Here is a 22836-nt window from a genome sequence, read left to right on the forward strand (position 1 = left end):
TTAATAATATTTAAATCCCTTTTTAGTTTAATTGCCAGTAAATACCTTTTTTTTTACAAAGTGTACTTAGTCATATTAAGTTTGACTATTCATTATATTTGTTTCAAACGTATGTGCAAGAACCAATGTTTGTTTAAATTAATATATATATTTTTTGAGTTTAATATTTAAAAATTATAATCAATCTTAATTTTAATTTGATTTAATTTTATGAAAAAATATAAATATGTTAATTCCAAATATTTTAATTATAAGGTAATTTAGCTATCCAAGTATTTATTAATAATATTTAAAAATTAATAAAAATATTATATCTAAATATAATTTTTAAAATTAATTATATTAATTTATTTATTGAAATTTAATTAAAGGGTTTTTTAAACCAAAGATTTATTAAAAAAAATCTCCATGTGTTAAAATTAATGAGCCTCAAGGGTTAGCTGGTTAAGGTTAAAATTAATAAATTAAGTGATCTAACCAATTGACGAGCACTTGCATATTGTCCACTCGTATCTATCTCAGCTTCAGGGATGTTGTTCTGAGTTGGTTGGTTTCAATCTTAATGCTCTTGCCACCTTGCTTTCTCTTCAACTGCTTGCTTGGGTCCTCCCTTGGATTCTACGTTGGCTAATATACGTTATATTAAATCAAAATTGAATAGATTTAACACTGGTTTTATATTTGAAGTCTTAATTTATTGATTTTACAGGTAATTTATTGCCTCACAATTTTTTTCATACAATTTGAATTTAAAATTTAATAAAATTAAATTTTATATAAATCAATTTATATACGCTTTATAAATATATAAATAATTATTTTTTGCTTAATATTAAAATCCATATTAAATTAAAATTAGAATTTACATTTTATAAATTATATTTCATCATTAAATTTTAAATTAAATTTAACATACATACACACACACACACACATATATATATATATATATATATTAATAATTTTTTTTTAAATTATATATATTTTTTTATTTTTTAGGTTGTGGTTCAGGGACACGTGGTCAAACCTTGAAGGGAATCTAGAATCTAGCCCCTCGGCCTACTAGCAAGGCCTGACCCCCCATAGCTTTGGGGAGATTAGATCCATGATGACCCCCAATAGCTTCGAGGAGATTAGATATCCTGTGACCTCCAGAAAAAGACGCTGATCTTGATCAACTGAGCTAACCTTTAAAACTAACTTTTATATATATATATATATATATACATATATTTATCAAAATTTAATGATAAAAGTTTTAAAATTATAATTTTCAAATATTTAATTTTTAATATTAAAATTAAATTCTAATTTTTTAATTCATGAAATTTTAAATAGATATTTAACCATTGTTTCTAAACATTATCATAATATAATCTCATCAATACCAAATTAAAATAAAAAATAAAAAATCCCTGATTGATTAAAACCAATAACTATATTCCCTCATCCAACTCCATAAAATGTGTGATTTGGATGTGGCTTCCATAGGTTTATATGACTTGCATCACCGAATATATCCTAGGTGTGATGGATATACTTAGTGAATATGATCCTCCATGCCACAACCGGACATGAATTAAAATTGATAAATACCGAACAAAGGTGGTACTTCATTGAAAGGTTTTATTGTCTTCGAGAAAGATCTTGGGGAATCTACCATCCATGCCACGACATGACATGAATTAAAAGAAATGTACTCCCAACTCAAGATGGGGACTTAAAGGCTTCATTGTCTTCTAGAAAGATTCCTCACTCTAATGTTTTGGTTAAGAATTCAAATCATATGTGAAGCATCATAGATACTTTCTTAATTTGATATTTCAAATTCTTATGTAAAATCACTGAAATAGGGTTTGAGTGATAATGATGTAATTGGAATTTGCAGTGGTGTAAAACACATTTAAAACTTAGAGTGGTCTCCATTCCATAGTGCCTACACAATTGAAACTTGCAGTCTAAGTACTAGAAAGCATGCAAAAAGGTATTCATTTTTAATGTTAAAGATTTGGGTATGGACTAGCCTTGATGCTGTGTGATTTTATAAAGTCCAACTAGTAAGATGAAGAATATGAAATTGTTTAAAAATATTATAAAAATAAATAAAAATAATTATAATTATAATAATATGGTAAATAATAATAATAATGTCATAATCTAAAATTTATAAATTTTTAAAATATTTTTATAATTTAATATGTGAAAATAAATGTATTATTAATAGACATAGTTTAATTTATAGAGGGAATGATTTTTTTAGAGTATTTTTTAATTAATTTTAACTAAAATTTGGCAGAATTTCAAAAAAAAAATTGAGGTTAAGCTCTCAAAGATTTTTCAGAGCATTGAATCCATCTATGTATTCAAAAAATGTATTTTAAATAGCAAAAATTCACAATCTTGTCTAAAATTGTATTATTTAACCAAAAACATTATTTCATTTATAAATTAAACTACACCTTATTAATATTGTTTCATTTTCATTTTCAATTTTATTTTATAATTAAATAATAATTAATTTAAATTTATTATTTTCGTTATTTTAAATTATATTAATGATAAATTCAAAATAAAATTAACTTTATTTCAATTACTAATTATAAATTAATTAAAATTCTCAAAATATTTCATTTCTAAACCAATTATATTAAAAATAAATCTTAAACCAGCTATAATTAAATTGGGCTTAAACAAATTATGTTAAAAGCTAAAACTTAAACAAGTTATAAGTAAATTGGGCTCAATACATGAACAGTCTTATGATAATTTGTTCAAAATTCACTTTATCTAAGAAAAAGGAAATGCCGAGTCATCCGCAATCCGCCCATCCTCTTGAGTCCCGCCGGCGTATCCGTTGTCCTCTTGGGGATTCAAGTTTTATAGAATATTTTAAAATAGGTTTAGTATATAAATATTAAGGTAGGTTTTTTTAGTTTTTTTAATTAAATTGATTAATTAAAATGTGAATAAATTAAATAGGTTTTTTTAGTTTTTTTAATTAAATTGATTAATTAAAATGTGAATATATGTTACATGAATATGTATTTTTGAGTATGTAATATAAGTAAATTATGGTATTAATTCATGATATTGTAATAAAGTTTTTTTACAGATTAAGAATATCTATATTAAAATAGAGCGAATTTATGTAGTTAAGAATCTTGTTACATGTTTTTTAAATGTATCTATATTTAACTCATATATTACTTTTTTTTATAAACAAGGCCCCATAGTTAGTGTTCCTCTGTTTAGTTTAATTATTGAACTTTATGGGCATAAATATATGTATGTCTACAAATAAGTACATCTACAAATATATAGTAGAAAAAAATTACCGAATATAATAGAAATTTGCAATCTAGGTGCTTCACAAAAAACTTGATATATAAGTTTCTTGTTAATGACTACAATAACTAACTATTGAGGCTAACAAAAAGTGAAACTAAAGCATAACAAGAAACTAAAAATTTCAGATAGGTCCTGTATATAGATACCTACTTGAAGGTGACAATTTCCAAAACATTTACTTTGTATGATAGATAAACATTCAATTTGCTCTAGTAAATTTCGGCTAAAATTATGTAAATAGAGAGTGTAGATATTGAAGCAGCTAAAGCAGCGACTGCAAAAAGGAATAATGTGAAGGTAGCAACCTTATTTTTCTTTTTTCAAATTTACAGAGTACAACAGAAATTCACAGTTCCTGGTTAATGCACAAGCACAATTCAACAAATCACAATGCTTTGACTAAACAAAAATACTTGTGAATGGCTAGAATAGTTACTTTTTTAATTAACAAAAAGTGAAATTAGAGCATAACAGGAAACAAAGAATTGCAAATAAGGTTTCAAAACATTTATGCAATTTAAAAAGTAAAGATATTGTTATAGTAATATTACTATCCACAAAAAGGGAATTCTTCTCTTTGACATGAATGTTTTTGAAGTATAAATGTTTTTGTGAATGAACATAGTAATGTTCATTCTTCTTTCAGCATTGGCGCTTAAGATCTATGATAATCCAGAGCATTGTATATGAACTTTGGTCACCCTTCCATGCCGAAAAAATAATACAGACTGCTTATTATGGTTGCATAAATCGAAAATTGAACAATTCTATATATGACTAAAAAATAAAGGTAAACGAATGAATATGATACCTAGGGAGAGAATACAAACTTGCTAACTAAAGCTCTCACTCGTTTTGTTTTGCTTGTTCTTGTTCTCAACATCCAAAATCTCATTGTCACCATTTAGAGTGAAAAGACCATGAATTTGTAGATTGCATAACATATAAATTGTTGATGTTTCTTTTAAGATATTCTTGGTAAGAGATTTGAGCTAATGCAAGAAATAGTTGCTTTAGAACTAGTCTGTTTCTAAGGCAACATCGCAAGATGTTGTTATCTGTTCTTATAATGAAATTGATAAAATGTAGAAAGAGAACAAGGTTTTTTTGTTTGCATTTAACAAAAAATATTGACATATCTTCTATCATTGTAGATGATGACATTGGGAAACTACAGAGTGCATAAACATGTTCAAATGGTGTAGAGTATGCATTTGCAACGACAAGTGTTCCTTGCACCTATTAGAAAAGAAGACTAGTCAACAGATTTGTAATGAAAAATAAGTAACTGTGTAATGAAAAATAAGTAGATTATTGGGTTTGTACTTACCTAGATTTGTCCATTGATTATTTTTTTGAGTTATTTTTCTATCTTAGTGTTCAAATGTGTAATGAATGTGGCATGTTTTGTATAATTTTTTTTTCCTTGAGGTCTTTTCTTGTCGTTATGTTTTTTAAGAGCATAATTGACATATCTCCATTTTGCAACTTTTGTTCCATTTCATTGTAGACAGGTGCAAAATTCTTTCTCTTTCCATGCATGTCTGATCATTGTCACTGGTATTCTCCACGCAGGCCTTGTCACTGGTATTCTCCATGTTAATATTATTAAAATCATCCACGCAGGAGATCGGGTTGTCCTTGTGTTCTATTGTCATTGATACCGCGCTGCCTCCCTTGATTCTTCTGGCATCCATGTTCATGATTTCAACATTATTGATTATGGTTGCAACATTATTATTACTCGGGGTGCTAGAAACCACGTAGGACCTCAATGTGCTCACCATGTTAGCGTTGTTATCTGCTGCTGAAATCAATTCTGCGCTGCCTTTTCTTAAAGCTGGAATGCTCCCCACAGTTGATTCACTGTCAACCTTAGCACTAAGTTGTAAACCTGCGCTTTCTTCTAATCTGGATAGCTGTCTTTCACGCGCTATTCTACCTTCTGTCTGGGCCTTCAAGGCAGCTTTTGCATCAATTATTCTCCACAGATCAAAGCTAATTATCTTGGTTAGTTTTAAATGAGTGGAAAGGGCAGAGCGACTGAGCCTATCTAACGCAACCCTGGTTCTCTTGATTTCACTTCGAATTAGGGCCAGACTTAACTTTAAAAATGATTTATTATTATATTGATTAAAGAGTCTATGTTTTACCTGAGCAAATGGAGGAATGATTTCATTGTTTCTACATTGTTTTAGGAATTGCAGGTCAGCAGTTCTTCTCTCAATTTTTATCCTTAAGATTTCGAGAAGACAGATCTCATTCCATGTATCCCCTCCGTATAGGGAAGTTATGTTAGATTTTAAGCTTCTGTGGTTGTTCTTTGGAGTAGCATGATACGGATTTTCCATAGTATCATGTTCATTCTGTCGACGTTTCAAACCTCAAAGGGGGTCCATCATCAGGACCAATTTTTAGAATATGATTGATAGTTCCTTGAGAGAAGAATCTTGCGACCAGAGTATAAATAAACCTAGATCTTGATAAATTTTATATTGAAGCTGACATATGAATATTATAATAATTTAATTTAATTATTTCAATTTTGACTATTATTTTAATTGTTTTACTTAATTGATTTTAATTTAATTTTATTATTATTATTTTCTAATTTTTAATTTATAATTTTTATAATTTTATTTTATTTTATCAAATGTTAATTTTATTTTTATTTAAAATTAATTTAATTAATTAAAATTAAATTAGATAAATTAAATTAATTTAATTAATTAAATAAAAATAATTAAATTAGTTAATTAATGTAATTGATTAATTTAATTAATTAACTTAAAATTAAATTTATTAATTTTATTAATCATTTAAATATCGAAAACCTGAGATATTATGTTTCTAAAGGTTTCAATGGATTTATTTGTCTAATCAGGGGAAGGCAATTTCCACTAATCTCACTCCCATTGTCCCTGTTGAGGTTCTGAGGAAATTTCATAATTTCGATGGTCTCTATGATTTCTCATTTTTTATAATTATCCTCTCTTGCAATTATTTTAGCGTCTTCTAGACACACATGATGTTTGGTTTTGGATGAGTGTTCTGCAAGGGCTGATGTACGGGATCTCCCATTCTTTATATCGGCTCCATGCTCTTTAAGTCTTATTCTTAGAGACCGACCTGCTTCCCCAATATAACTCTTGCCACAAGAGCAATCAATCTTGTACACACCCTTGAGTTGTTGATGATCGATGTTATCCTTGACTGACCTCATCATTTTCTTATTGTTCCACATGTTGTAAATTGAGTGTTTATGTTATTCTTTTTAAAAAAATTTGCAATCTTATCTGTAATCCCTTGGATGAATGGAAGGTATACTCTTCCACAATTTTCTTTCTCTTTCTTGTTTTCAGGAGGATTCTTAGAGAGGCCCTTATCATGAGCTCTTCTTATAGCTTTTCTAATATTAAACTCTTTGTATCCTAGGATTTTGAAGACCGAGGTTATATGTTCAATTTCCTCATTTAGGTGATTAGGGTTAGAAATCCTCCTCATTTAAGTGATCAGGGTCAGAAATCCTAATTAATTAATTAAATTAAATTAATTTAACTAATTAAATTAATTTTATATAAAAATAAAATTAACATTTGATAAAATAGAATAAAATAATAAAAATTAAAAATTAAAAATTGGAAAATAATAATAATAAAATAAAATTAAAATCAATTAAGTAAAACAATTAAAATAAAAGTCAAAATTGAAATAACTAAACTAAAATTATTATAATATTAATATTCATATGTGGGCTTCAATATAAAATTTATCAAGATTTAGGTTTATCTATACTCTGGTCGCAAGATTCTTTTCTCAAGGAACTATCAATCATATTTTAAAAATTAGCCTGGATAATAGACCCACTTGGGGTTTAAAACGTCGACAGAATGAGCAATATAATGTGGATTAAATATTCTGTCTGCATAATTTGGCAGCATCGTTGAATGGAGCATCATTTAGGGTTTTATGCCCTAATTTGGAGAGCGTATGGATTATTTGAATGCATATATCATTCTCATGAAACAACGTTCTTATTATGCGTTGATTTGTCTTATTATTGCAACGCTCTTATTATGAAAAGGGTTTATGCAGAGATTTTTCAATGGTTAATCTTTAATGCATAATGGTCCATCTTTAATGCATAATTGCAGCGTTGGCCAATCTATAATTGCGTCCATATTATTGTTTCCAATTAGCTCTGCAGCTGGTATCTTTTAACATTCCTCGTGTTGACCTGCGACACTGTGGAGAATCCCCTTTCAAATTCAGTCATAATTGGACAATTTCTCTAAGGACGCCCATATCATCCCTATCCCTAGAGGATCTGGAGAACTCGTCACCCCTTCCCCTCCATATTCCTGAAGCACTGCCACGTATGGTCCCGGCCCTCCACATATCGGCAGCTGCCATTGCCATGTTTTTTTCCTATCCCTAAATACAGTTGTTGCCACACAACAACATACTGAGAGAAATTCGAATGCGGCGTTAGTTTTATGATATTTTTGCAGGATATGCGACCAAACTACGCCCCCCTCAACGACTCAAGTGTAAAGAGCTCGCATCCCATGTATGGTGGTGAAGGAAACAATTGGTGTTTGTATGTGCGTTCACTACTACATACCATGTATAAGTGGATGACAGATTTGTCTATGATTGGTATCTTAAGACTTGGCTGTCATATTATATAAATTCAAGAAGACAAGACCCTCCTTGTTCATGGATAAGCTGGAATGAAATTTTACATTATATATTCGCAAAGTTGTTTACCACGGTTGTCCAACATTGGTGAATAATATCTTAGTGAATGCGTTGGTGGCATTGGCGTTGCACTTTTTGTGGGTGGTGCTACTGAATGTCATTTATTAACTTCAGATTATCATGAGGATCTATGCTTGGTGTAGCGATATGGTCTCATGGTGGTTTTCGACAGAAATATTTGCATGTGAAAGGAAGCAAAGAAGTCAAGGAAGTCAATACGGGAAAGATAAAAGAGGAGTCGCTACACTAATCAAACCAGAGTTGATGGACGTGCAAAATTATTCCAATGGACCTGTAATGTTCACTTCTTTGAATACTTGGGAAATTGTCATTGCTAAAGCGCTTGGGCCTTAGGCCATACATTCGTTTCTCATGGCTGATGAAATTGTTGTAGTCTGAGGCATTGTTCATGACACGGGTAGCGTTGATATTAATTGACAACATTATTGTTGATATTCGACCAAATATATGCAACGTTCATTATTTGAATTAATGTTGTGGGAAATAATATTAGTGTAATAACCCCAGATCTATGTAAATTTTGAAAGTTACTGTGGTAAAAGATTTAACAGTTGTTGTTATGTTTAAACAAAGCTGTGACAAACTAATTCTGATTTAATATTTAAATTAAGTATTTTGTTTGGAAATTGCTGGCAGCCTCTAAGAGGTGAAATTTAAAACAAATGGTCAGTTGGGATAACTGATGAAACTACCCTCTAAAAGAGGAAAAAGCCCTGACTGGGAAAATTCTGGGCTGTGAAGACAGACAGAGGAAAAAGGAAAAAGAAAGAAACTAATCTTGCTCCAAGAAAGGGAGAAGAGGTGGAAGGTTAAGTCTGGTGAGGACCAGATAACCTGGCACAGAAGTGCACTGTTCCTGTTGAGGGCTGGAGGCCTGCAGGATTGCTCGGGGGAAGAACACCGTCTGTGGGTGAATCTCGTGGCTGGGAGGAGAGCAGAATATAAATTCAGGTGACTTTTGTTGAACAGACTCATACCTGATCGAGACATTCAGGTACGATTCCATAAAACTTGTAGTCCCTGTTTAGAAAGCAGTTTATGTAGACATTGCAGTAAAGAAGCTAGGAAAACTTGTTTGCTTCCTAAGTACTGTAATAAGGACAGATAAGGGTGTAAGGGAATTTAGAAGTAAAGTATCTGTCACAGATTTAGTTCAAGTGAATGCTAGAGAAAGATAATATTATAGAGACAAGCGACAATTTGTTACAGGTTAGAGAAACCCGGTTGCAAGACTGGCTATAGGTAGCAGTCTCAATCCGGACACGGATATTATGTGGTTATTCAAATAAACTGTTAATGTCATTAGTTTTAGCGGTAGCAATCATAAACGATGAGATAACATTAACTGGTAACTGAAAGGAATAACCCGTAGGTCTCTGATATCACTCTAACCATAACCGAAACAAAAACCTGAGTCGAAAAGATTGGACAGACAGGTTAACCCAACCGCGTAAGGGTTGGTACCGAGTATCAGTACTCGTGACACGGGACAGTCACCAGAACCGTGTTATACCACTGGACGGGGTATGGTGTGTTAGTTCCGTGATTTGGAATAAGAAAAGAGTTAACAGAGAAAACGAGTATCAAGTTACAGTATGCATTAAAATGGAACATGCGCCTAAAATGAACTGTACAGGTGGTAAAGCATGAAAACGGAAAGAACACTTACTTCTATCTGAGTCGGAAATGAACCGTCGATTTTAGGAGTAACCATATCTAAAAACTCAAAGACATTGAAGCATTACGAGTAAAGGAGAATGTAGATACAGACACATTCGTTCTTGCATGTGAACTTCATACACGGAAAACATGTGTTATATGGAAACAGTATGAGAAATTAGAATTTATTCCACCTACGGTAACCGGTATCCAAGGTTATATTCAACATTGTGAAATAACAGATTAATATAAATATCACAGAGTAATTTTAAAGAATAATCTTGAAAACCTGATATCCTCGTGATTAAACTGTTGAGGGTATGTATATTATAACCTAAGACTTCTGAACATTCATAAATAAATAACAAATCAGACTCTATCATGGCTGCCGAGAGTCTCAAACATGTACATAAACATATATATAAAGAAGCGTACAGCATAAGAAGAAAACCGAGATTTATATATGAACAGGGGTTTCATTAAAACGGGTAACAATCCAAACTCTGTCACGAATGCCGAAGGCTTCGAGAAGATTCATAACCTCGGCAATATTTGAACAGTAATAAACAACGCAGTTCATGGTATGCAGAAAAACTCACGAATATATACATATAAATGAAACCCATCTCTGTGCGTGAAACCGATAGAGTTGCACCACGGCATCAGACAGTCTAGTCCGCTGTGAACAGCTCAATAAATTACAATTTAGCAGAAATATGACGGGTGAGTAAACCCAGAAATCCATGGAAGTAACCTTGAAAGATCCAGACAGTATTGACAAACCCTAGTTACTATTAAGTAAAACTAAAGAGGCTCTTCGCCGAAACATGGGTAACCAATGAGCAGACTTCAATGGAAAACGGAGACCTGCATGAGAATACCAGACTAGCTTAAACAACTGTATTCAGAACTACACATCGATGCTTATGCCGTTCATAGCAAGAGCTCATACCTGGAGTCGCTGAGATCCGTTGCAGAACCCTTCTCCATGGCGTTCACTATTGCATGACCGGATCGACTGTGTCAAACTCATCAGGAAGAAAACCAGAGAATGTTAGACATTATTACAGAGAAGGTAAATATCGAATCAAAAACCAAGCATGAAAGAATCACTGGTTACCTACAAGGTTCAATGCAAACTGAATGCAACTCTGGTGAAGAGCAGGTCACAGCTTCGAGTCCTGGTATCGAGCTCGAAGGGGAAGCAAAACGCTGAGCGCAAAGACCGGATGGCAAATGACTAACCATTGGAGAGAAACACTTAAATATCACCAATAACCCTTGTTCATTTCCCAGCCGTTCGATCCTCAGATTTAATCCAAGCCGCTGAATTATGGCGGGGACAGCTGGTGATGAACTCGAAGTTTTGGCAACCCGAGGTGTCACATGGCTGGAGAACCCAGACCATGCCACCTGCCCCAGAAGGACGCCTATCATAAAGGCCTTTGTGATCTGTCATCTGAGCGATACCATGGCAGAGTTATAGAAACCAACGCTCAATAAATACCTTATACATAGATCGACTTTGGGTGGTTGCGTTATACGACCATGTCATGAATGTAAAACAAAACAATGCCAAGTAAATCGTTAAGTGGATGTGCGGACATGGCAAATGTAAATTCACCAATGTTTAAAGCGTAAACATGATATTATTATTATGGTATGCCGAATAATTTCTTAAATATTATTTCAACGCTAATGTTGTCAATTATATGTATTATGATGACTCAGATTTCGTTGGTAAAGAAATGTACAGGTACATGGTTATCATAAGGACATAATATGAATTCGAGTTAGGAATTATAGTTATGCGTGATTATTACTTTTAACAAAAAAAAATTTTTTTGTTTAGAAGAGAGGTGTGACAATTAGCATGGAGAGATTGTTATAAAAAAAAAACAGTCGTCACGCATCAGTGGTTGAGTGTGAAGAAATTTTCTCTTAGCATGGCCCTGAAGATACCATCATAGGTTGCTACTTGTGGCGTGTTGCAGAAGTATGGAAACATTATTAGTTGCATCAGATTATGGAAGCATCGTATCATGGTTTCCTAAGTTCAAATAGATGGCCTCACTACTCTTATATGGCACGAAATCAATTGATTAATATGGAGGTTAGCTTTTTGATGAAGAATGCAGAAATGCAACAGGACGTGTTGCGCATGGGTCATGATTCCCCATTTTGATAAACATGTTCACCATTTTGATAAACAGGTGCAATTTTAAGGTTTGGATAGTTTTATGGGATGTTATAAGGTTATCATAGCTAGTGGTTGTTGCCTTAAGCAGTCTGGTTCATGAAAAATCACCACATGGTCAAAGTTTTGGAGATGCTGCAGGTGTTGTGCAAGTCTACTGCACATTTGATAACAAAAGGGAGATAATGGTTCAGAGGTATGATTTCAGTTTCAAAATTGTTTCATGAGTTCATAACCTTCTTAGCGACATTTCAAGACAACCCATTAGCTTCATCTTTTCAAATATTAACGGAAGGTATGCACAACTTGGATTGCTACGCAACTTGAGATTAAATAACAAGCAGCGTCCTTAACATGTCTTTGAAAGGTTTGCATTCACATATTATATGTTGGCTCATTGCATTGATTAGCACATTTCTTGATTGGCATTGGTGTTCACACATAACATTGATATCATATATGTCAATATGGATGTAAGTTCAAAATTATATGTTTAATTCTCCAACGATCCATGGAGAGAGATATATCCAGCGCTGGAGAATGCTCCAACTATATATTAGTTTACAAATTGCAAAAAAAGAATTGGTGGCCACATTCCAAATCGCGGCTCTACAAGCTACAATTAGTTTCAATGCAATTCCTCCATGCGTTTCCTTCATGTGCAAAGACACTAGAGAGCGCTCAAATGTGTGGACAAAATTTATCTTAGAGTGTCTTTCGTAGCAACGTTCAATTTTTTATCCAAGAGAATGAATATTATGGAAAGTTGTATAAATTTATTATATGACAACTTTATATATGTGCCTTTGTAGCAGCATTCAATATTTTTGTGTGCATATATATCCTTTACAGTCGCATACAGTGTTATATATGTGCCTTTGGAACCACACTAAATGCTCCCCATCTAATGGATATAGTTCTTCGTTGAGATCTAGGATGAATCAACTAATGAAGATCTCATGAGAATTCAAGTGATATTTGCAATGAGAAATTATAATCATGACCCTATGATGGGCATGGAATCCCCCCACAGTAAGTTTTGGGCCTCAAAGCCCAAGTTTTTGTCAAAAAATTTGTAAGACTCCGCGAATTGCGGGCGCGAAGCATGAAGTAAAGGTTAAGTCATAGGTTTGTCTGCCCTAAAGCAATGTAATGTAATGTAAAGTCATGTTGGCCTACCCATGGTCCGCCGACCATAGGATTGTATAAATAAAGTGAGACTCTAAGTTGAAAAGAGTGTGGATAGGGGAGTGAAGAGCAAAGGAATGGTTTGAGCTTAGAGAATGAGTCTAAGTGTATTGGGTCGTAGTAGTAGGAAGATGTTCTGCAGCTAAGTGTGCAGAGGCCTAGTAGAGTCCGCAGCTGAGTACGCGAACCCCTACAGCTGAGTGCGCAGGGCGGTGTCAAGTCTATAATCGGGATTGAAGATTAATAAAGAGAAGTTGGTTCTTATTTTTGTGTATTTGTTGTGTATTATCTTCTTTATGTTTATATTAGTTTATGTATCGCGCACACTGATATGATTGCCTAATATGTTGTAATAACCATTAATCTTACACACATAAGTTAAGTAATCGGGTAATGAGCAAGGAACTTGGGTATTATACAGGTCGCGCCCCGAGTAGGGTTGCGCGGAACAACAACAAGGGTTGCAAAGGAATAACAAGTGCGTGTAGCGACGGGTCGAACGATGAACTTCCAGAAGCCCATCAAACATCCCCAGGGTGAGCAAACCTGGTTCTAGCACCCTCCCATACTACTTCGGGTGAGACCTCAGTCTGCGCTCTGTGGATTGTTACCGAAAGGGCCAGTAGTACCAGGATTTGCTTGGCTAAATCACCTTTGAACCTAGGTCAGGCCCATACAAGCCAACAAATGGTTTCGTTGCCGGGACCAGGATCTGCATAAACGATGTCTGATGTCGTGTCACTGGAATCCAACAAAGAAAGAAATTGAACAGTGGTTGGACAAGAAGATTCACGAGTTCACGTAGCAGGAGAACAGAAATCCGGAGTATCTAAGGAATAGTGGTTGGAGCACTATTTGTATACGGAAATCCACAAAATTTTCTTTGCATCTTTTCCTTCTCAACTATGTGCTCGACAAACCAATAGTGTGGGCTCCGGAATTATTGCGCAAAATAAAAGCATCAGAAGATAAGATAGCGCAAGCTGTGGACCATTCGCTCAACTGGATAATAGGAGGATTTATCACTTGGTTTGCGGTAGACACGACCGTCAGCGAGAGTGAGGTAGAGTGACGTTTTCTCAAGGGACCGTGAGGTAAGTATATTAAATCTTTGAACACTTAGATTAATATGTTATTCTATGAAAAGCGGGTTATGCGAATAAATTAATGTTTTGGACTACACGAAGCGGGAAGATCTACAAAAGCGGAAGTAGTGAAGAGCTGGAAAACAATCCCTTAATTTCACCCTCGCGGGAAAGCGAGGAGGAGCTTGCAAAAGTTTCTCCGAGAAGGATGGTTAGTTTGATAAGACAGAGAATTCTGCGTTTACCACCTCCACCCACATCGCCACCCGTTTCAACCCCCTCACCTCCATCTCCACCAAGTTCACCTCCGCCACCATCGCAGTTCAGTATGGCGAGTGCGATCAAACTACCGGTGTTCAGAGGAGTAGGAAATGAAGATCCAGACCAATTCTGGTTTGTGGGAAGAGCAATATGGGAAGCACAAGGCATCGTGGATGATAATATTAAAAAGGATACGCTAATGAGTGCACTGCAGGATCGAACATTAATGTGGTATATCAAGCATTCTAATGACCACCCGAACATAGGAATTGCAAAGATCTAGGCCATGCTGAACAGGGAATTTAGCGGGCCAAAAACAGAAACACAATCAATCATCGGGTTTAAGGAGATCGCGATGCTCCCGGGCGAGACCCCCTAGGATCTGGAACCAAGGCTGAAGAGTACGATCTGTGAAGCCAATATGATGTTAATAGATGCACAACATCACGCATGGTTTGTGGCCTCACTTACACCACACTTAAGGACGACATTGTCATAGCAAAAAATTTCCACCCAAGCCGAAGCGTTGGAGATAGCAATGAGATTGCATGAGACCCCTATACAAGACCCTAGGTTGAGAGTCCAAAAAATCCACGTGCAAATGCAGAATCTGTGTCTGGAGATGCAAAGTTTCAAATAGGATAGGACACCTCAGTTAGAGGTGCGCGAGGAAGTATGGTGCATAAAATGGAAAAGCCAAGGGCATGACAAGAACCAATGTCCAGTGTTCGCGAACTACTTAGCAGGAGGAGGGCCAATGCCGTTAAGACCGGAGGCACAGGCAGGGCCGAGTGTGGCGTTTGCATTATGGTGCGCAATCTACCAGATAGGAGGAAAACACACCATGGATAATTGTCATCTGTTGCAGAAGTATACGCAAACGTCCTAACAATTGTTATGTAATTTCTGCAGGGCAGTAGGCCATGATGAACGCACCTACCGAAGCTATGAACTAATGATGGATCAGACTCCTTCCTATAGGGTGCAGGCTGAAACACGAGCCCTCGACCCCAATGCAGGTATGGCGCGCGCTAGGTTTCAGGGGCGCGGTCGGGGTTGAGGCAAAATGTGACCAGGAAGGGGTCGTGACCAAATAATTTGTTACAATTGTGGAGGGCCAGGGCATTATGCCTGCAATTGTACAAACCCGACTAGGATATCATGTTGGTACTTTAATCAGTTTGATCATGAGGCAAAAGATTACCCTTCGTTGATAGTGAGGATGCGCGAAAAGGGGGTACTCCAACCCCATTCAACCCAAAATTTACAAATGATGAGGTCTGAACCACGCGAAGAAAACCCAAATGTAAACATGATGCTCAGGGGTGGTATGACTATGGGAGATGATAAAGGGAAGCAGCGAGAAGAAAGCGCGTGGGTTAGCAAGGATCCTACAAAGGAAATTGAGTTTGACTTAGAACGCGCGAAGGAGACATTCATGGAAGCTAAGAAGAGCTTCAGGGAGGCCTCCACTTCAGGTAGCCAAGATCAACTAGAACCAGGGATGGATCCTTCAATGCTCACTACCTTTCTTAAGACACACATGAAACTGTTGCATGACAACAAGGCAGTCAAAGGGCTACAAGAACTTATCACTATATCCGGGGGCACAGAAATGGAGATGAGGTTGACTGCGCAAATAGGTGAGTATGAAATGGATCAAGTAATCCTGGATCTAGGTTTAGACGTGAATGTACTACCAAAGAAAACGTGGGAACGCATGGGCAAACTCACGTTACAATGGTCCCCTATTCAGTTACGAATGGAGAACCAATAGAAGATTTTTCCCATGGGAAGATTACGGGGGGTAACAGTAGATATTGAAGGTGTGAGCGCGTAGGCAGATTTTGAAGTGATATAAATTGTCGATGACAACAATCCCTCTCCCAGGCTACTAGGAATAGACTGGGCCACTGATATGAACAGAGTCATAAGTATGAAAAAGCGCAAACTGATCTTTGAGAAAAAGTCACTACTCGTGGTAGTACCGCTAGATCCAGCCGAAGGAGCGCGATACACTGAACCAGTGTGCGATAACGATAGTGATGATGATCTCAACTGTATTTACAAGATAACTGCGCAAGGAGAGGATTGGGTGAATCCAACTACAGATGTAATGATTTCATGGGAGCGTGAAAGTTTCTGCACTTCCGATTCAGACGAAGAGATAGAGCGATGGCAAAATCGGCTGCACAAAGTAACAACACTGAACTACAACATGATGATCAGGTCATTGAGTTGCGTAACATCAGAGGCAAGGGAGATACCGACATATGATGGATTGTCAGCGGTGGATGAATTTCTAAGAGAATTTGAAAGCGCAGTACCATAACAGCAGCGGTTTGATGCGCTGAAATTGGCACTACGTGCAACACCCACACGATGGTGGGGTATGCATCAAGGAAATTTTGAGGATTGGTGCGGATGCAAAAGGGTGATGCGTCTACGGTCTGGAAAACCCTAGCTTCAAATGCAAGTCAGCCAGCAGGGGCGGAACAACTTGCGCCCACCTTTCTCGATGGGTACAGACATATGCTATAAAACTTGCACACTACCAGTTCTCCACAACGAAGGCTTCGATAGGGTGTGTAGAGTACTGAACAAGGTTCACTGGCGAGACAAAATGATTAGGACTTATGCCTGCCAGCGGTTTGATGGGCCTACCTGACCATGTGTAAAACCCTGAACGCAGAGACGATTCCAAAGGAGCAGAACAGAATGGAGACGATAATTATTGAAGAAAATACAAAAAGGAATCTGCACATACTGGACCCTATAGTAGTGACACTGCGCGATGACCAGAAGGAAGAAATCACACATCTATGCGAGGTAGAACATATAAGGATTCAGGAAGCCATCCAGTGAGGGAACCTTAGACTTCCCGAACTCAAAAGGACCGGGTACGATTGAGGAAAAAAAGCATTTTGATGGACACTGAGATCAAGAGGCTGGAAAACGAGATCACTCAAGCATGTCTCACTGATAAACCAAGGATGACAAGGCAAGATAGAGGTGATTGTACCTCTACATTAGAAGAATGTCGCCGAGAATTTATGACTCCGTTGTCATAGCTATGAATGCACCTCACCAAATGCAGTAACCAGGATAGCACACTACATACAATAGAACACACAGCATCGGCGGTCGCATAGACAATTGAGGAGCTTTCGCAGACTATGCTGGCAAGCAAGGTGAAGTCTCGCATGGGTGGTGCGACCACTTGACCAGCCGTAGGGAGCATAGCCTCAACACTCCAGACAGTTGAAAGAGAGCGTGGGACTCTAAAAGAGTCTGTTTGGGGGTTGTGCGATGAGGGAGGTGTGCACAGAAACAGCATGACACAAGGTTCGCACCCGCGCATGGGGGGCTGCGCTGCTACGTAGGTAGGCTGGGAAGTAACCATTGGTGTCACTGTTCATGACGAGATGTCCAATTTAAGGCAAAAGGGAGCGGGCGGTGGGAAATTAAGACACGAATTAAGAGCTAGATTTAGGGCAATCTACCGCCAAGAAAGCATTGATGGCTCAGAATTGGGGGGAATGGTCGGATTTGAATTCAAAAGGTGCTATAAAACTCCAAGGGCTAGCCATGAGACAACACTTGTTCATTTAAGATTTGAGCAATTACATAGAGCACAGAGTGTTGAGTGCTAAGCAAGATTTGAGCCCCGAAGTTCGCAAACAACCACAGATAGCTCAAGCAAGATGACAACTACCAAGAGAGGTTTAGGCTATGTAGAAGAAACCACCAAAAAAGTTGCGCTGAACCCCATGGTGCATGATGTTTCCAGAGACACTGGGGTCGTGCCAAAATCCCGAAATCACCTTGGACGCTGAGGCCCAAGAAAGATAAGTAGGCGGCGGGACCAGTCTGCATGTCCCCGCTTAATCTGCGGTTCGGTAAACTCTCCATGGAAGAAAAGGGAAAGGTTGTCACCACTGAGACAGATGATGAGGAGGAGAACCTGCAAGCTCTCATAGATGAGATAGAAGCAGCAGAAGACATTGAAGAGGACATCCAGCTGGTGCACGCTGCCGTGAAATTTCACGAGTGCGTTCCTCCGCAGAAAGGGAAAGCTAAGATACCCAAGGATTTGGATGCCGCCAAGAGCACACTACAAACCCCGCTCCTCCTCGACGGAATTGTGTTTGAGGGCTCGAGCCTGGAATTGTGATGAAATTTGAAGATTAGGACCTGACGGACAGTGACAATTTCCCACATTTAGAGATTGAGAACCTCATGAAATAGAGAAAGGAGGGATCAGTTACAACACTAGAGCTGCAGAAATGGCTGCGCAATGTGGAGAAGGTCGGACTACTTCAGCTACTATGGATTCCACACTTTCACTGTGTGCTTATCACAATTTTCTTCATCAAGCAACTGTTGTGCCTGGTGCACGATGGGTACTTATGGCTGGAGGAGCCTATTCCCATCACGGCAGAGCTTATCCACAGGATTTCTTGGCTCCCCTGTAAGGGAAAGGACACCCCGGAGATAGCTGGAAAAAGCAGATATTTGGGGCTTGGAGAGGCCACGAAGAAGAAATACAAACTGGAAAAGAAGAAGAGGGGTTACACAATCAACAACATTCAAGATAAAGGGGTGTGCGTAGCCACCCAACTCCTGGCCAGGAATGTAATGCGAAAATTTCGCAAAGACGAGGTACCAGCATTGGTAGTTGCGCTGGTAGAACAATGCATGGAGGGGGTCCAACTCAACTGGGCAAACTTCTTATGCAAGGAGTTCTTAACTAACTACAAAGAAGCCTAGGAGCAGGGAAAGACCTTTCACTACGCGTGGTTGCTCGTGTCAATTTTGCTGGTAACAGGGGAACTGCCTGAGGATAGTCAGTTCCCTAATTTTGAACAGGACTTACCAGAGGCCACAAAGTACGGGTCGCTCTGGGCTATGAAGGACGCCATACAGATCCGCAAAACAAAGATCTTCTAGGTGCTCATGGAGGCGAGCATCCGGATGTGGATCAACAGGAGGCCACGCCTGTCCCCCACCATGTACAACAGTTTGCGGAGCTTTGCAGACTTCAAGGTGGATATGCATAATGTGTATATCAAGGCGCGTAAAGATCCGGTGCAGAACTGGACCAAGCTCCCCTTCATCACTATTGATGATGCGATCTTCTCCATGCTGGAATCATGGCCTCCCGAGTGGTGCGCCCCGGATCTGGCAGAGAAGGATAGAACAGTAGCACAAAAGTAGAAGGATGCAACCAAGTTGTGTGTCATGAAGTTGGCCCAGCAGAGGCACAACGAACAAGAGGCTACAGAGGTAAGGGCTGCCTGCAAAGTAACAAAGGTAGCCGCAAAATAGGCAAAGGCCACCAAAAAAGCAGTAGCAGCATAGGAAATAGGGGCCACCGTGACGCAGGACGAAGGGGGCAAGAACATGTCTACAAGACAGGGACCAGACACAACAGAAGGCGCGGACCCGAGCACAACATCCACCCAACTAAAACGACTATGCATCACGGAGTAATCAGATCCACGAAAAAAGGTCAAGGCATCCAAACTAGACATTGAACCGACTACACTGACCGAAGGCGACCTCTACGACATCGGCGACACGGTTTGTGAGGTCACCAGGGAAGTGCTCCAAGAAGCCATGATGAAGAAACAAATTATGTTGGGGGCCCTACGGGCACAGCTGTAGGAACTTCAGGTGCGGCCCCCACAGGAAGGAACAGTAGCCGCTTACGGCACCATAGGTAAATCAGCAATGGAGCAGCTGCTGCGCGCAAATATGGCCAACATAATAGTGCTACCGAACAGAGCACTAACAGTGAAGAGCGAGGAGGAAAGAGCCACGGTGGGCAGGATCAAGGGAATTGGCCTAAATTTGGTTGCCCTTCCACAGGACACATTGTACCAATTGTATGACGGCATAATAGTAGAGCTACATGCCTGGGAAGGCTGCACGATCCAGGTATTGAGTGAGGAGAAGATCAACATCGAACAACTCAGCCTGCAATGTGACGAGCTAGTGTCACAGAATCAGTAGATCGCACAAACAATTGATGAAGCATGCCGACGTGTTCCATAATTATCCATCGCCGCAAACCTACCAACCGAGATGGGGATCCACTGTCTAGCAAGTGGAGTCCAAAGCGTGTGTGAGGAAGCAACACGAGTGAAGTTGGAGCTGAACCTCCAGATTGCTGAGCTGCGGATGAAGGCACAGCCTTCCACTCCTTCGGAAGTTAGAGAGCAACATTTTAGCGCGATTCAAACAGGATTGGAAGAAATCGGACGGGCAGTACATGACTGTACTGATATGTTGGATCAAGCTTTTGATGTCTTTACATCCTTGCAGGAGGATCCTAACATACAACGCCTAGAAACAGAGGTGCACAAACTGCAGGAACAGTATGATAGTGTAAGGGGCACTGTGCAGACAGTCGTCCTCACCCAACAGCTGGCTAGGATGCAGCAAGCAAGGGCACTAAAGGAATAGGTGGATGCTGCAAGACAGAAAGAGGCACTTCTCAAAGCACGTGTCCAGCCTTGGATTGATGAAGCCTTCACCATTACGGCCGAGATTGAGGGAAAGCTCGCACAAATGAAATAGATGTATGCACTAAGGCAGATAGTAGATCCTCACAAAGAAGCATCAGAGGAATGCATGTAGCAGGTCCATTAAATCACAGAACAGTGCATCGCGGACCTCTGGGCAGTACGGGAATAGTTGGAGAGGTTTCGTGCCAAGATCGCCGCACTAGCAGAGTGACTCCGGATGAGTCACGATGATTGTTTTGGGGCCCTGTTGGCCATGGAATCCCCCCACAGTAGGTTTTGGGGCTCAAAGCCCAAGTTTTGCTCAAAGGTTTTGTAAGACTCCGCGAATTGTGGGCGTAGAGTGCAAAGTAGAGGTTAAGTCATAAAGTTGTCCACCCTAAAGCAATGTAATGTAATGTAAAGTCATGTCAGCCTACCCATGGTCCGCGGACCATGGGATTGTCTAAATAGAGCGAGGCTTTAAGTTGAAAAGAGTGTGGATAGTGGAGTGAAGAGCAAAGGAATGGTTCGAGCTTAGAATAGGAGTCTAAGTGTACTGGGTTGTAGTAGTAGGAAGAGGTTCTACAGCTGAGTGTGCAGAGGCCTAGTGGAGTCTGCAGCTGAGTGTGCAGAGGCCTAGTAGAGTCTGCAGCTGAGTGCATAGACCCCTGTAGCTAAGTGCGCAGGGCGGTGTCAAGTCTGTAATCGGGATTGAAGATTAATAAAGAGAAGTTGATTCTTATTTCTGTGTATTTGATGTGCATTATCTTCTTTATGTTTATATTAGTTTATGTATCGCGAGCACTGATATGATTGTTAAATATGCTGTAATAACCATTGATCTTACACACACAGGTTAAGTAATCGGGTAATATAATACCCTGAGTAGGTCTGCACGGAAACATCAGCACAAGTTGCGAAGGAATAGCAAGTGCGCGTAGTGACGGGTCGGACTATGAACCTCTAGAAGCCCATCAGACATCCCCAGGGTGTGAAAACCTGGTTCTAGCACCCTCCCATACTACTTCCAGTGAAACCTCAGTCTGCGCTCCACAGACTGTTGCTGAAAGGGCTAGTATTATCTAGATTTGCTTGGCTAATTCACCTCTGAACCTGGGTCAGGCCCATACAAGCCAACACCCTGAAAGAGTGTAAAATTATGGAAAGATGCATTCATACATGTCGATCCTCAAATGAGTCCATATATTTGGTGGTCTATGCATTTTAATACATGCTTCACATATTTAATGTCTCATATATGGTCTGTGTGTTAATATTCTCTCATAACAATGTGCAATGCACTTATTATTTGGAGAGTATCATATGGATCTTATTGTTTATATACATGCAATTGCAATGCCTTAAAAAGTGTTCTCACAACAATGTTATGCAATTCTCTTACAATGTTAACACATTTTGAAGTGTATTTACAGTGACACTTATATTTCATGTGGAGAAACATTCATTTTGGAGCAGTGTCCAATATAGAGAAACCCTAATTTTCCATCTGGAGTGGCATTCATTCATTGAGAGTGTTAATATTGTTTATGCAGGAAAAAATATTGTAGATCGTAGAAAATTAATTCATTGGTGAAAACCCATGGTGATTAGAGGGTTGCAAGACATCTTTAAACCCCTTTTCATTGATGTCAAAGGAAAATGTAGGAAGAGGTTAGGAGAAACAAGGAAGAATCTTACTCAAAACAAAATGGGGAGGAGCACAATTTTTCCATCAATGCCAAAGGGGGAGATTGATGGTATTATTGTCATTGATGGAAAAGGAGAAACACTAGAAAAAGAAAGTAGC

At 38.1% G+C, this 22836-nt stretch overlaps 1 protein-coding gene across 1 annotated transcript; it reads right to left on the reverse strand.

Annotated features, from left to right (window-relative positions):
- Window positions 1-10245: 10245 nt before the first annotated feature.
- Window positions 10246-11226, reverse strand: LOC149214962 (uncharacterized). Its single transcript, XM_089389567.1, has 3 exons — window positions 10910-11226; window positions 10742-10807; window positions 10246-10656 (listed from the first exon to the last, which is right to left on the reverse strand). The coding sequence occupies exons 1-3, from the start codon at window positions 11224-11226 to the stop codon at window positions 10584-10586; spliced, it is 456 nt and encodes a 151-aa protein (XP_089245693.1). The 3' UTR covers window positions 10246-10583.
- Window positions 11227-22836: the final 11610 nt, after the last annotated feature.

This window comes from Pinus tabuliformis, chromosome 1_1 (assembly GCF_031772625.1).
Source record: "Pinus tabuliformis cultivar Carrire ecotype Pingquan chromosome 1_1, CPIR1, whole genome shotgun sequence".
Classification (NCBI taxonomy): domain Eukaryota; kingdom Viridiplantae; phylum Streptophyta; class Pinopsida; order Pinales; family Pinaceae; genus Pinus; species Pinus tabuliformis.

Coding starts and splice junctions, on each gene's coding strand:
- LOC149214962 (XM_089389567.1), bottom strand. CDS start 11,226: ATGATAGGCGTCCTTCTGGGGCAGGTGGCATGGTCTGGGTTCTCCAGC. Junction 10,808..10,909: donor GTTTGCATTGAACCTTGTAG/GTAACCAGTGAT, acceptor AGTTTGACACAG/TCGATCCGGTCATGCAATAG. Junction 10,657..10,741: donor ACGGATCTCAGCGACTCCAG/GTATGAGCTCTT, acceptor ATTCTCATGCAG/GTCTCCGTTTTCCATTGAAG.